Genomic DNA, 15,748 nt, shown 5'->3' with positions numbered 1-15,748 from the left:
CTTGGGAGGCAGAGGCAGGTAGATCTCTGTGAGTTCAAGGCCAGCCTGGGCTACAGAACCAGTTCCAGGGCAATCAGAGATACACGGAGACACCCTGTCTTGAACAAAACAGGTGTGTGTGTGTGTGTGTGTGTGTGTGTGTGTGTGTGTGTGTAATATTTCCTATTTCCAAATAAAACACAATACTGTGATGATTATTTTTCTCTTTCATATTAAAAACTGCGTTGATAGGTTTACTCTTGGCTCTGTTTTCTAAAGCAACAGTGTGTGCCATCATACTTTACAGTCTGTAATTGAACTATTATGTTACCAGGGCTGTAACAGGAAGAAGGTTGAACCAGTAAGGTCAGAGAAGATTAGTAAGCCTACCCTTTGTGTCTTCACCCCAGAATGATTTCAAAGACAGGGCCACATATCCTCTGTTGGGCTAAATTATAAAGCAATTAATGTGAGAATCTCAAACCAGCATTACTTCTTAAAGGTTGGGTGACACCCAGCCAGTGGGAGGCAGTAGAGACCCCAGGCAGAAGGTCTACTTCTCCTGAGTGAAAACTGTCTCCAAACAGCAGGAGTGGGCAGATGTTAGGTCTGAATTCTCGTGAAGAACACAGGCTCTATTTACTTGAATAAAAGTGTAAGACATCGATCACTCATATCCTAATCGAAATTAATACTTTTTGAAGAGTGTGGAAGGAGTCCCAGCTGGTAGATCATGCGACACGAACTGGAGGTCTCCAGTGGTAATCTCCTGTCACGGTTTATGGTGCATTTGTCAAAAATTAACATGCTTCGGGTGTGTGTGTGTGCATTTTTTTTTTATAGCACAGAAGCCAGATTCATCTGTCCTTCGGTCTCCCACTTAATTATTAGATGCTCTTCATTTTTATAAATCTGGCAGGATTAAGAGACCGTGGCTTCTGTCATGTTTTAATACACACTGCAATGAGATTTGCATTTACTTATTGCTCGGGGTAATTGAATGCACCCACCCTCCATTTTAGAGTACAGAGGGCACTTGTTTATTGACTTCATAGCGTTCTTCCCCACTTGGAAGAGTGAACCATCATGAATTAATACTCACTGGGCAGATAGACTTTCGAGGGCCAGTTAGCTTTTGCATTTCTCTTGTAGTATAATAGGTAAAAGAAAATCTTAATTAAAAACAAAAAAAGTTGGATCTTAAAGAAGATCCAGGTATGGGTCCCAGCAAGCTCCTTGAGATGGTGTCTTAATCATTCTTGTATCCTCCCCACTGTGGGGTTCACAGAGGCCTTGAGCATGATGGGAAATGACTATGGTAATGAAAGAACAAACATTTCTTCTTGGGTTGGGACCTTAATTAAGTAGAATCTTAATCATATAGAATTCTGAAAACGCTACTGAAATCTTAATTATAATAGAGAGTTCGGAAAAATCTTTTTCTTAGGATTTCAGAATATAAAATGTATCACATGCTGACGAGTGTGCACACTGCTCATTAGTAATGTGTGGAAGAACAAATGCATTTTAAAAGATATACCTATATGATGTGTAATAGTGTAAATACTATTTGAATTCACTTTAGGGTATAATTAAGTCTCTGAGAAATTCGTACAAGTAGATGGGACACCCAGACCATAAACTAAATTTGTTCTGAATATTTGGAGACCTGAAGGGGCATTTTGCATTCTCTTTCCTGTGTGGAGGAGGCAAGACACACATGTGAGGGGGTGAAGGGAAAGGGAACACAGGATGTCTGACTGAGAAAAACACTGCTTTGGAATCCAGAAGAGATGCCTGAGGCCGCAGCAGGGGGACCAGTCTCAGAAAGCTTGTTCTTTAGATACTTCTAAGTAAGAACACTTCCTCTTGACTCAGTTTCCAAAGAGCAGAGGCATAGCTCTTGAATATTTGCTGCCTAATTCTAAATGCAATATTAATGGGAGAAGAGTGCTGGGCGTGGTGATGGCGCATACCTTTAACCCCAGCAGCACTCAGGAAGCAGAGGCAAGTGGATCTCTGAGTTCGAGGCCAGGCTGGTCTACAGAGCAAGTTCCAGGATAGCCAGGGCTACACAGAGAAACCCTGTCTTAGCCCACTCACTCCCACCCCCCCAAAAAGAGAAAAGAACACAGAAAACCTCCTAACGATCCAAGCATTGCTTTATCTAAGATCTGTCACTTAATTTAATTGCTGGTTAATGCTCCCAAATTCATATCTTGTAACCAGAGTCTCATTTTTACAAAATGTACAACATATGATAACAACAAAAGCTTGTACCAGGACATAGATAAATAAAGCCTGTATAGCAACAACTCAAGAATTTCAGTAAAAATCTGTTAAGGCTGAATTGTGTACAAGGCATGCTCTCCAGATGGAAGAAAACACAGAGAAGCATCTCCACATCTTCACTGGGGCTCACATTTAGCAAAGGACCAAGAGGTACCCTCCAACTGTAACACACAGCAGAAGTCTTCAAGACAACTGTTAAAGCAGGTATGTTCTATCTAACAAGGTCCTTTGGTTGGAGAAAGTTTTATGTGAGAATGAAAAGGATCCCCCAAGACAGAACCCTGGGAGAGTCGCAGGGACGAGTGTTGGGGGGAGAGGGTAGAAATGGGATTCCCTGGGAACCACTTCATTGCCCCACTCATGGACAGGCCTTACCTCCGTGCAAATGAGAAATGGGCTGAGGCACTGGGGGAGAAATTCCTTGGGCTGTCTTGAGGGCTATTTCCTGTGGAGAGAAAAGGAGAAATGAACAACCTCATTTTGTTTTCGTACCATTATCCACATCCAGAATCTTCTCAGTAATCAGCTTCTTTACAGTTCCACAAAATGTCATTTCCTCTAATAATGTTTTAGCTTTGCCTCCAGCAGGGATCTGGGAAGCAGGAGAGGTGGGGTGGGGTGGGGTGGGGGTGGGGGTGGGACGGCACTGAGTTCCAGTACAGCTTTCCAAGTGGGCAAGACATACGAATACATTCATTCAGCACTATCACCAACCCCCAGCCCTCCGAATCTTTAATAACCTAAGCATTTCAGTCTGTAGAATAATGAGTGCATATATGTTTTGTATTGTGCCTTCAGATGCTAACACTTGGATGGTGAGCTCATGCTTTTATTAGAGGTGCTTTTTATTTGGGGGAGGCAGCCTCAGTATGGGGGAAAAAAAAGTCTTGAAAATAAAGGGCTTGGACTCCAAAGGATACATTTAAATGATAGATGTGTCAAAACCAGTCATAAAATAGGAGGGAGAATCCAGCCATCTGGACCTCTGTCTAAAATGTCCCAGACTCTATTTTAGCATTGCTGGGAGAACCTGGCAGGATTACTCCTTGTCAATATTTTCTTCAGCAATCTCTGGGTCTCTAAGCAGCTGGAATGTGACTGGCCAGGCGGACACTAAAAGCCCTGGCCACAAGGAGATGGCAGCGCTGGTCTCTCCAGTCCTCCACAGCCTGAGAAGAGCACTGATTGCTCACCGGAAGGAGGGCAGCACCCCTGGGGCTTGTTACTTTCTCCATTAGCCGGCTCAACCTGCTGCTGATCATTGACAAAGCTTGGCAGGCAGCTGGCGGGGGCAAGTTCAGGACACTCCAGACCATGCTGCTTCCCCCCTGCATGTTTAATTAGATGCCCAGCATTGTCTGAGGACCACTTGGGAATGGAGCTGGTTTCTGTAAGGAGGCGAGAAAAGCCTGCAAAGTAGCTCTATGGTTTCCTGAAAAGTGGAAAAATAGATCAGGGAGAGACGCCCTTCATCCCCCCAAAAGCAAAGCCAAGGCCACATCACTGGCTCCTCAGTGATGAGTGACCACTGTAGCCAGCTGTAAGGAATACCGACTTCCACTTCCAAGTCACACCCAGCTGGAAAGGTAAACAATTTGTTATTAGTGTGCTAAAAAAACAGCGGAACACCTCAAGGAGGCAGGTTTAGTGTTACCTTGAGGACTTCTTTGACTGGCTACATCTCCACTGAAATTTTTCAATTAACTTAAGGTTGCAAATTTTATAGTGTTGTCTTCAACAGATGCTATTAACTTTATGACAGCACAGTCAAAGCCATTCAACGGGGAAGCGCTGAGAAGCCGTTTCTTTATAGAGAGCCAAGCAAGGAGCGGTTCCCCTGCCACGGGGAAATTTATCATGTCTTTGCATCTGCTGTTCCCGGGGGCCCCTGGAGGAATGGATTTTGCTTTGGCTGTCCAGTAATCCAGGATTCATTTTGTCTGTTTATCTACACAGCAAATGAACTTATTTTGATTTCTCTCAACAGCATTCATGTTCCCACTCCTAATTTAGCTTGTGTACCACTCTCCGCATTCTGCAAAAGAGCTCAATAACTTCAAGATAGCTAAAAGCCCTTGCTTCCTAAGGGGGATAATCTAATGCTTGGAATCATTGTATAGGGGTTATTCTTCTCTGCTTTTTTTTTTTTTTGAAGTTTGGGGACTATATTCATGTTGCTTGTACACCATGGAGAACAAACTACCAGTAAATTATTAGTTGCCACAAAAACAATTGCTTACTTGAAGCCGAGACATTCTGACAACAATTCTTCCTGACTCATTCACAAGAATAAAATAAGACCAAGGGAATCTGGCCCGATCCCCTGCCTGTCTTCTCGGCGGGGAGAAACCACTAAAGCTGGGGGTCCAAACATGGTGAGCGAAAACCAAGAACCCATTTTTACAAAACGGGGAAGGGGAAGATCTGAGGAAGGAACTTAAAATGACTGACCCCTAGGAAGCCAGGTACCATTTTATAAAACATTTTCTAGCACATGGTGATCTTCCAGCTTGAGGACAAACAGAGACAGACAGACAGACAGACAGACACAGAGGGCTGAGTAAAACTGCCCTTAAAAGAAATCAAAGCTGCCAATACCAAAGCTTCCACTAACCAGCCCTAGACGTGGCCTCGCATCCAAGGCTGCCTTTCCAGGTACGACTGAAACTTCATTTTCTTTCTCACCTTTCACTGCCATAAATCCAAAGTCTGGGTTCTTTTTATCTTCCACCTCAAGGGCCATCTGCATATCTTCCTAATTCTGCAGATCTACTTTCTTAAGTGTGGGCCGAGAAGCTGAACTGCAATGTATGTAACATCCACAGAAGTCATGGGTCGCTTAGGAACTAGACTGTTCGGAGTGGAGTTGCCAGGCATTTTTGTCAACGTGTGAACATCACAGAGTGAAACTTCAACAAACCAAGGCAACAGGAGCATCAGTAAGTGGTGTAATGTTTTACCCCCACTATACGCAGAATCCATCCACATCTGACAACACTGACGAGGTTTGCTGGGGGGGTGGGGAATTGAGGGTTGTGTAGAACCCTCCATGGGCTGCTGTTGCAACTGTACTATCACTGAAGTTCTATAAAGTGCCATAAGATACCAGAGAAGGACAGGGACTCGAGTGCAGGGCAGTTCAGCAAGCGTCAGGGAAGTCAGCAGACGGGAACTTCAGAGAACCAGAAACAACTCAGGCAGAAACGCTGTACACATTAAAGCAGTCCCAGAGACGAGCTCTCTAGGTGGAGAAAATACAGAGCGGTACAGCCAATGCCCTTTGAACTATATTTATTGGTATTAGGTAGTGGGAGGCTTTAGAGATGCTTGGATGGACCAAAGGAGACAGAGCTAGACCAGCACATACAAGGTCAAGAGAAAGAATTTCTGCGGGCAAATTAAGAGTGATTGGTGCTGTGTTAAAAACAAGGCCAGAAAAAGAGAGAATACAGAAAGTGACTGATGTCGCCACTGTGGATAGATCAGTGGGATGACATGGCAGAATAACTCACTAATAAAGAATCTTGAGAGGTAGGTGCAGTTCTGGCACTAACATAGGAAAAAGGAAATAAGCACTGTATAGATGTATATGTCCTGTACTGAACAAAATTTCAATTTCCCTTGGGGAGAAATGATAAGATTAGCATATTAGAGTTATAGAAGTCAATCGTGAAAGGTTTTATTTTTATTTGAAATAAAAACGGACTTCTTTTTGGTCCCCCAAGATTTAGCAATACTATTTTGTTAGACAGTGCCCACGATGCTGCAGATCTGGGGTAGATGGGTTAGAATTCACGCCATCTATGCTCTAGGAAGTGCTCTCCGCTGAACACGTGGATGGCGCTGGCTGTGAAGAGAGAGCAGGATGGATTGAAACTGGAGTCCTACACATGACCTTCACTCCTCGCAGCACGGATCTCCGAATTCATCCACCCATCTGCAAAGCAATACCTGAGAGACTCTCGAACAGACACTGGTGCCAGTTAATTCTCTGCCCATATGTGCAGCCCTCGCTTGTAACTCACATCCTGCTGCTCCGGGGATTTGCCGGCTCTTGGATGTTCGAGTGCTCGGACACTTTACGGACTGCCAGTATTCCCGCTGATGCTCTGACCGGATGAAGGAAGCCTTAGCAGTGGCCAGGCATTGGGTAGGTAATTAACACCAAGATCCCCCAAAGGCAGAGAGGCACAGCTAGGATGCGTGCAGTGTGTCGGAGCCATGCTTTACCTAACGGCTCTACACAGGGAGCCTCATTTTAGAGGCAGTTATTGTGAAGAAAGCGATTTCCAGATTAATTAAATTGTTTGATTGCCTTGTAATTAGGCTGGAGAAGTCCTGCGTCTTCGCCACAGAGAAGCAAGCTGCAAATCTTTTTAAAAGGCATATGCTTTACCCACTATAGATTATTAATGTGCTTTTAATAGCCATCCGTTCACAAAATGACAGTTTCTGATGCCTCAATTTTCTATATGAACAGAGGGAATCCAAGAATTAATGACCACTGCCATTTGAAACTCCTGGTGGATCAAAGAGTGAGCCCCCCATTTTGAATCCTCAGTTCTCATTACTTGATGATCCCTTAAATGAGCTGTGACGTTTCGCGCCATAACAATCAGTGTGGTGTTTTCCGAAGGCTTCAAGGGTCCTCCGCAACACATGGCCACTTCTTCACAACCTTAAGGACAGATTGCACAGAACCAAATCTAGGACCTCCTTGCAAGACGAAAGCCAGCATGGTGGGCATTGGTAAGATTTATACAGGAACCTCCAACAGAATAAGGCACGGGAAATCACAGTTCAAGTTGCCAGCGAACTTTGAGTGGATCCCACTGGACTTAACAGGTGACGTGTGAAGGAAAGTCAGAGATCTTCCTGTCACTTAGACACCTGTCTCTGAAATTGGCTCTTCTCCAGATATAATTGTGGAATATTAATTAAACCTGGGCAGCTGTTTAGGCCCTAAATAACCAAGGACTCTCTTTGATTAGCTGACAGTGGTGGTGTCCCTGGCAAAAACTGTACGGTGCTCACTGCAGGCCAGTGAATAAAGGACACCAGTGTACTTGGGTGTTCAAGTCAAGAGCCGATTACTCACAATGTGTTAAGGTTTTCTTATAACGTGGGCTTTCTCTGCCTAAGCCCAACATAGCCAGAACCTCTGCCCACTGCTTGACGAAGTCAGGCAAGAAACGTTTATTCATCTTCTACTTCACAGAAGGGAAGGATATGATAAAGATGTTTCTAGCTGTTCTGTGGCCAATGAGCTGCAAGCAGGCTGGGGCAAGAGCAGGGATAACTGTCAGGAAGCTGCTAGGATAGATAAGGGAAAGACAATAGTTTGGATGCAGGGCTGCAGATCTTGGGGGGTGGGGTACTGGCAAGAAAACCAGTGGGGTTTGCTGCAAAGTGGGATTCAATAGAGCTGGGAAGGGAGCAATCAAGAATGGCTTGTTTCACATCTGACCGCGGATCAACGCCTCAGTCATCATCAGAAGCTTCTTCTTACATGAGATGGGAACGAACACGAGACCTACAATTAGACAATGTGCAGAGACTGAGAGACTTTGGAGCGCTCGGACCTCAGTGGGATGACTCCATCAAATCCCTCCCCTCAAGGCTCAGGGATCTATGTGGGAAAGAAAGGGGAGAGATTTTAAAAGCCAGAGGCGATGGGTAACTCTAAGCAAAGAGTTTCTTCCAGACGTAACTGATGCACATACAAATTCAAAAAGACTGTGGCAGTGTGCACAAGGCTGGTACTGGTACAAGCCAGACAGGGTCCCAGCACTGAGAGTGGGAAGTGGACACCAGCTCCCACCACGAATCAAGAAGCACCTGCAACCAATACTTGCTTGGAAAAAAAAAATCACTTCTCTCCGATGGAGTCTCAGTGGTTCTACTAACCACAGGGCAGGCCCATGCCTAGGAGTAGTAGACGAACACAAAATGAACTCGATAATATTTTTGTAGATTTTTTGCTTTGTTTGGGCAATTTCTGTCTCATTGATTGACCTACAGAGGCAATACTTCAGATGCCCGGAAATTCATTGAAATGCGCTCATATTCATATGCATGCAACTATAGATGACAGGTCTCAACAGCAGCATTGCTCTCAAAGCTAATGATAGCTTTAGTGTTGCCTAAATGTTTAATAACTATGTTAGCGTTTTCTTATTACACCCAAGAACGAATAACTTCTCCATTTCAGTTACTTAATGCCTAATGACTTCATGTCTCCGATTTGTTTTCAGACACTCAAACCAGTTGACAGAAAAGGGATCTAGAAAAGAAAATTTTCATAGGGGAAACTATTACCTATTCAGGCAATAGCTGTAGTCATGTCTATTGAAGGGAGCACAATGAATTGCATATTCTACTCCACCTCTGTCTTCTCACACATTTACAGTCCTAAGGGCCAATGATAAGGTCTGGATAAATACACAGATGCACAGAGGTTATGCTTTGAATTCTCAGTGCCTAACACAGTGAACTTGAGACACATTGCTTTCATTTTCAAATTCAGCTAGTTTCAAGTTCTTATTGTGCACAGTGCACCGAGCTCCCTGAGAGAACAGATAACAGGTGAATAAGACACGATAGCCAACAACCTACTGACAGAAGCATTGAATGCATACGACCCATTCTAGCTCATCTTGCAAAACCCATTCTGGAGCTTTACTTATTTGAAGAAGACATTTACCTAAATCAAAGCCTTTAAATGCATCAAAATTACTTCTTAAAAAAAAAATCTCTCAATGATGGTAAATTATAGTAAACATGCTGCTTCACAACACTCATGATACTCAGATATGGAATGTTTTCTAAGGAGTGAGTGATGAGGTTACAGGGTGGAAGACATGTAGGGAATAGAAGAGCGACCGGGTAAGAGGTCAACTCCTGTGTCACAAGTCTCACAGATGTCTATTGTCTCTGTTCCATGAAGCCATTCCTCTGGAATGTGTGTCCTGTGTTTGAAATGCGGTGGCACCGACACACATCCCTTGGAGATATGCTGTAATGGGTTCTTGAGAATATTTTACCTTTTCATTGACCCTTCCTTCTTACTCCGAATTGATGTCACATCTCAAGGTGATCCCAAGTACAGACCGCTGAACAGTAAGAGTGATGAAGGCAGTTGATTGGGGGCTGCATGTTTTTCTCCTTTCTACAGCAATTCGTCTTCCCAGCTCAGGCCGAGAGATGGCTTTCACCCTTTGTTTAAAGTTCCTGAGTTGTGTTTGTAAGGTCAAGGAAGGGGAGGCCAGAACACAGCCACTGTAACAGATATCCCTAACTTCCATGCAATTACATGGAACTTGATTAGTGCTATTAATCTTAGATAACTAATTAGTCCCTGAATCTGGGTAAAACTAAGTTAAAAAATACAGCAGCAGTGTGTGCATGTTATTATTTTTCCTATCTGACAGGAAGGGATTTCAATTCCTTAACATAATTAGATACAAAGAACTTCCCTTTTATCCTAGAAGAGGGGGGATGTTATCAGGAAATTGGTTCTTAGGCTGTTTGCTTCTACTGCTAAGTAATTTCTAGCCACAACAGAGGCATTTTAATGAAAGGCTGTACATTCATATGACTTCCTAAATGTACTGTAAAGGTGATTCTTATTATAAACCTTTTCCTTTTAGCTCCTTTTAAAGAATGAATACTAAAGTGAAGCTGGTCCTATTTAACAAATTCTAAATGATCCTGTGGAATCCAGTGGGTAGGAATGTTATCTAACACAGCAAGAGATGTGCCAGGGTTGTTCTTTGAAATAATTATTGTTTGGGCTGAAAATTTTCACTAACCTATTCCTTCATAATAAAATAATACGGAATGAGCTGGGAGCCTAATAAGTCAGAATTCTTAGTGTCAGTTCTTAGAAATCACACGGATCCTGGAAATCCCCAGGCAAGGAGCCTCTTCCTCCTTCCACATGTTTCTCACACATCTCCTTTGTGCTCCCTTAGATCAATGAAGGAAGGATTCTCAATGCAGGCTGCATACTAAAACCAACAGAGAAGCCTAAAAAGGCTATGTCCAGACCTTGCTGTACTACTCCCTTTGAACAAGAATAATAGTAATAGATAGCTGGGCTTGAGAAGCATACCTTAGGCTCTGTTCATGTCCTGCAGGTCACTTGTCCTTTGGAGTTCTTAACAAGGACACACTTAGGTTTCTGTTCCTTTACCCACTTCCCTCTGAAACTCACTCTCCCACTCCTGGGTATATTAACTCAATGTCCCTTTCACACATTGTGCTCCCTCTGACCTCTAAGTATTCTCAAAAGGGCCATTCGACCTGAAATACCTTCCCTATCAACACAAACAAACACTATCTTGCCACGTCAGCACTTCAATCCCACTTGCCCACATGGGGCTCTCGTGGGTTAATAAGATAGGGCAGTGCTCCTGTATAACAAAGGATCCCAAGTTCCCAATGGGTTCCAGAAACAACAAATAGAACAAATACTATGTTTTTTTCCTATTCATACATTCATTATGTTATAGTTTAAAATATGTTAGGTACCAGAAGAGATTACCAATGTTATGGTTAACATATGAAGCATCCCTGAAAAAGATTCATGTGTTACAGACATAGTTCCAAACTGGTAGCATGCTGTGGGATGTTCTGTATGGCAAATGTGTTGCTCTGATTGGTCAATAAATAAAACACTAATTGGCCAGTGGCTAGGCAGGAAGTATAGGTGGGACTAACAGAGAGGAGAAAAGAAAGAACAGGAAGGCAGAAAGAGTCACTGCCAGCTGCCGCCAGGACAAGCCGCATGTGAAGATGCCGGTAAGCCACGAGCCATGTGGAAGGTATAGATTTATGGAAATGGATTAATTTAAGCTATAAGAACAGTTAGCAAGAAGCCTGCCACAGCCATACAGTTTGTAAGCAATGTAAGTCTCTGTGTTTACTTGGTTGGCTCTGAGTGGCTGTGGGACTGGCGGGTGACAGAGATTTGTCCTGACTGTGGGCAAGGCAGGAAAACTCTAGCTACAGTAGCACTCCTGAGAAATGACTGGATCATAAAGGCCTGGATCTAATCAGTAGATTCATTCATTGATGAGTTCATAGATTAGTGGGCTATTCAGAGTTAGGGCCTATTACCAACAGTAGGTCATTTGAGGTGTGACTTTGAAGGGAGTATGTTGTTGTCCCTGTCTCTCATTCATATTCTCTCTCCCTTTCTCCCACTCTCCCCCTCTCTTCTTCCTCTCTGTCATCATTCCACCATGAATTGAGCAGCTTTCCTCTGCCATATACTTCTGCCATGATTCTGCCAAGATGCTGCCCTTGGTGATGAGGTCCAGTGACCACGGTCTGACATCTCTGCAATGTTGAGACCAGACAAAACATCCCTCCTTTACAGTGATCTTCCCAGGTATTTTGCCACAGTCGAAGAAAGATAACTAACAGAAAAAGATGACTAACATAAACACAATCACACCTACTGTAGTGTAGGGCTTTTCTGCTGTTGTTTCCTTACTAACGGGAGAACTTTTGCCTTCTCACTTAGAGACAACACTTTTCAGCTTTTCTTTGGCTTATCTAGACTGGGGCCTTAATTCAGGAAAAGAAAAGATACTTAACATATTCCCTGAGATGCTTCAGACATCTGCCAAGGGACATGACCAGTAAGAGATTAATGGACAGGATGTACATACTGATGTCTTCGGAAGGCTATGGCAGAACAGCATCAGTTTTATCACCCCCCTCCAAGGGCCAGTGAAGAAGTTATAGACAGTTTACCTCTGAGATTCCCAGTTAATATTTCATACTTAAAGCTTATATTTCAATTTAATATTTAAAGTTCAACATGGATAACTGAAGCCACCACAAGCAAAGCCGCAAGGAAGGGGATCGATCCCCACATATTTGTAATCGCAGTTCTCTTCTACGCATGCCCACACATATCTATAATTTCTTCCTTCCTCTAAAACAGCGGCTCCCAACCTATGGGCCGCGACCTGTTGGGGGTTAAAAGGACCCTTTCACAGGGGTCGCATATCAGATACCCTGCATACCAGATGTTTACATTATGATTCATTACAGTTATACATGAAGTAGCAACAAAATAACTTTATGCTGGGTGTCACCACAACATGAGGAACTGTATTGAAGGGTCGAAGCATTAGGAAGGTTGAGAACCACTGCTCTACAACAAGGTCATTTGCCCTACATGAGTGAATTAACTCATTTAAACTGTGTGTAATTCATGCGTTCCTGGGTTAAGACCTAAAATATTTTTAAAAGCAAAATATAGGGAGAAAAAAAAATGCTCACTAACCATGTTGTTTGTACTTTTACTATTGACTTTAATCATTTTAGTCCATTTTTCATTATAAACAGAGCCTAACAAGTCATGAGCCACATTTGACTTCAAATGTTTGCAGTCCATGTTTCTCATCTTCCATGGCCTATTCCTTTAGTCATGTGATATTAAAAATTACAGTTATTAAGACAGCTAAAACCATCCATTCAGCTTGGTTTCAACAAACAACTATCAGAAGCCAAACTAAGGTCACTTAATCCATTAATCAAATTATTTCTTGTAGAAAATATGCCCCATAGGAATGTGCCCATTTAGCTCCACATTCTGTTATGTTCCATACGTTACTATTTGCCCATGATGGCTTCAGTAAAGCACTTTAAAATAATTGATGAGTGTGGTACAGGGAGCTTGGTTTCAAAACATACACAACTGTGAGGCTCTTCATGCACAAATACAAATCTTCCGAGAGTACTATCTTATGAATTCACAGATACTAATTACATGTTGAGCCTTTTCGGGTCTTCTTCCCTGTAACAAGCCAGGGAAGAAGTTGTGACTACCGATAATCATGACTCCACTAGCACCGAGTAGTTAGCTCCGTTTCCAGTACCAGGTACCATTGCCCTCTTGTGGAGCAGGTCTTAACTCCAATTAGGGAGCTGTTGGTTACCACCAACTTTCGCATTCCACTACTTCACCCTTAGAGTTCTCCTGCTATGCATGTCTTTGATGTGGTTCGCAGACAGCAGGGCTGGGGTGGGACTTGGGTGGCCTCCCTCTTCTGGAAGCCTGCATAGGGCCTCTGGTACCCTGAAAGCTAGTCGGGGAGCACTGCAGAAGAGGAGACGGACTTGAAGAACCAGAGAAGAGAGTTTGCTGTGGGACTGTGTCTCCTAGTAATGTCAGAAGCTACCCCCATGAATTCTCACCCATGTGGTGGCCCAAACGTGAACTGGACAAGGACAAGACCCAATGCACATGCCAAAGTGGATGGCGTAAAGTCCGCAAGGTCTCAGCCCTATCTAAAGGACTATAGATAGGCATAGTGACAGAGGGGATCTTCCCCCAGGGACGAGCAGACCAACGGGTTGTCCAACGCGAAATGGCAAGCCCGGAAACATACATACCAGTCACATTGTAGGAACTGAGCAGGTTATAGTTGGGAATGTATATAGGCAATAACAATTAGTAGGGGGAGGGCATGAATTGAAGGCCATGAAGGGCGGATGGGAGGAAAGGGGGGAAATGTTGTAATTATAATCTCAAAATAAAAATAAAAGGCATACTAGAATCCCGAAAAACCTTTGAATGAAGAGAACACACAAGGTGCATATTTTGGCATCTAAACGAGCTGACAGCTTTTATCAGGAGTCAATCTAATCTGGCCACTGCTAAATTCAGAGAGCCAAAGACCAATGGTTCCCAATGCTCCCTTGAAGTGGTACTGGCAGAGACAGTGGGCAAATGGAATGCTAACAACTCAGGAGACGAGGTTTAAGCCAGAGCTTTGTATTCTGAAAATAATGAAGAGACCAAAAATGGCCCATGTTCGGATCAATAAAACATATGAACAAGTGTTCAATATCCTTAGCTATCATGGAAATGCAAATTGAAAGTACACCATGATTCTATCTCGCTCAGTCATAATGGGTGTCACTAAGAAAATAAACAACAAATGTTGGCAAGGATGAGGCCAGGAGGGGCAATGATAGACTAGTGGTGTGAATGTAAATTACTCCATCCACTATGAAAATCAGTATGGAGGTTCCTAGTAAAACTAAAGTAGAACTACATATGGCCTGGCTCTATTCCACATGGAATATACCCATAGGAGTCTAAGTCAGCACACACTGGAGATACCTGCATATCCACTTATTGTCAGCGTAGTTTATAGTAGCCAAGATATGGAATCAGCCTTTGTGTTCACTGATGAGTGGATAAGGAAAATATGGCTGGGGGTGGAAAAATGGCTCAGCGGTTTTACTGCTCTTGCAGAGGACCCAAGTTCAGTTCCCAGCATCCGGATCACATGGCTCAGAACTGCCTGTAACTCCAGTCCCAGGGGGTGCAAAGACCCCTGTACTCTGTGAACACTTGCACACATGTGATGCACACACATGCACACACACACACACACAAATAAAAATATGGTTATACATACAGTGAAGTTCTATTCAGTCATAAAGAGGAAAAATTATATAATCTCGACAGAAAATGGAGAGAAATAGAAATTGTTCTGATCAGCAAAATATGTAAGACTTCAAGAAATAAATATTGCATGTTTTATATCATATGTAGGACATATATTACATGTGTAAGGAGACATAAAGGTGGGAGGGGACACTCTGGAAAGGGGAAGGGGCCTGACATGGGGATGAGAGGACTACGGAGAGTCAATGAGGTCACAATGCATGATATAGCTGAGTGAAAATGTCATTATAAAACTTACCATATAAAGAATTAATGTTAATAAAATGATTTTTAAATTAAAAAGAAACGACCCATATTTATGGCTGTAGGATAAGCCAATGGAAATACTGCCACATTTTTACCTTTGGGGCTGTAATGTGGCAAACACTGACCCCAGGACTTTCCCACACTGGCCAGGAAAGACAACCCAAGAGAACATGATAGACTGTTCATGGCAAGCAGTGCAAAGCCCTGAATTCTAAAGGGAGGCTCTTGGGCCACCTCACAGGTATGGCCTTCCTTCTGGGCCCTGAAGGAGAGTGGTAAGAAAAGAAGTTGAAAGGTAAGGGCCACAGGGGTGAGGGGGAACTGAGCAAGCAAAAGGACAGTCACAAAAGGAACATTTCTATAGGTCTGAATTATACTATGAAAGCAATTGCATGCACACAGCAAAGAAAATGCAAATAATTCAAGTAGTTAAACAAAAAGATTGTTTTTCTATAAAACGTCTCACAACCTCTGACATTTATTCTTTGATTCACACAAATATCTTTTTTTAAAAAAAATTATGGTTCTAGGAATGGAACCCAGAATCCCCTAAACCAGTCTCCCAGCCCAACTGCTCATTCAGACACCTCAGGCTCTTTTCTAGGCTTTGGGCCTAGCCATTCCTCTATTATTCAGATACAGCCTCTTTCCAGAGAATATGCACTGACTAGAAAGACATATGTATGTGCTGTCATGAAATATCCCCATGAAAAAAGAGTATAGTGTCATATATAA

At 43.0% G+C, this 15,748-nt stretch overlaps 1 protein-coding gene across 11 annotated transcripts in view; it reads right to left on the bottom strand.

Moving 5' to 3' along the window:
- The window catches only part of Mast4 (microtubule associated serine/threonine kinase family member 4), a 594,548-nt gene that overhangs the window by 74,632 nt on the left and 504,168 nt on the right, over positions 1-15,748 (bottom strand). For all 11 annotated transcript variants that reach the window (XM_042261716.2, XM_076552170.1, XM_076552171.1 and 8 more), the window contains one exon: positions 2,647-2,716. In XM_042261716.2, coding sequence (XP_042117650.1) covers positions 2,647-2,716 — 70 coding nt within the window. The remainder of the gene's footprint in view (positions 1-2,646; positions 2,717-15,748) is intronic.

This window comes from Peromyscus maniculatus, chromosome 15 (assembly GCF_049852395.1).
Source record: "Peromyscus maniculatus bairdii isolate BWxNUB_F1_BW_parent chromosome 15, HU_Pman_BW_mat_3.1, whole genome shotgun sequence".
In the NCBI taxonomy this organism is placed as follows: domain Eukaryota; kingdom Metazoa; phylum Chordata; class Mammalia; order Rodentia; family Cricetidae; genus Peromyscus; species Peromyscus maniculatus.
Note: the sequence above shows the minus strand (reverse complement) of the source record. Positions and strands in the feature narration are given on the sequence as shown.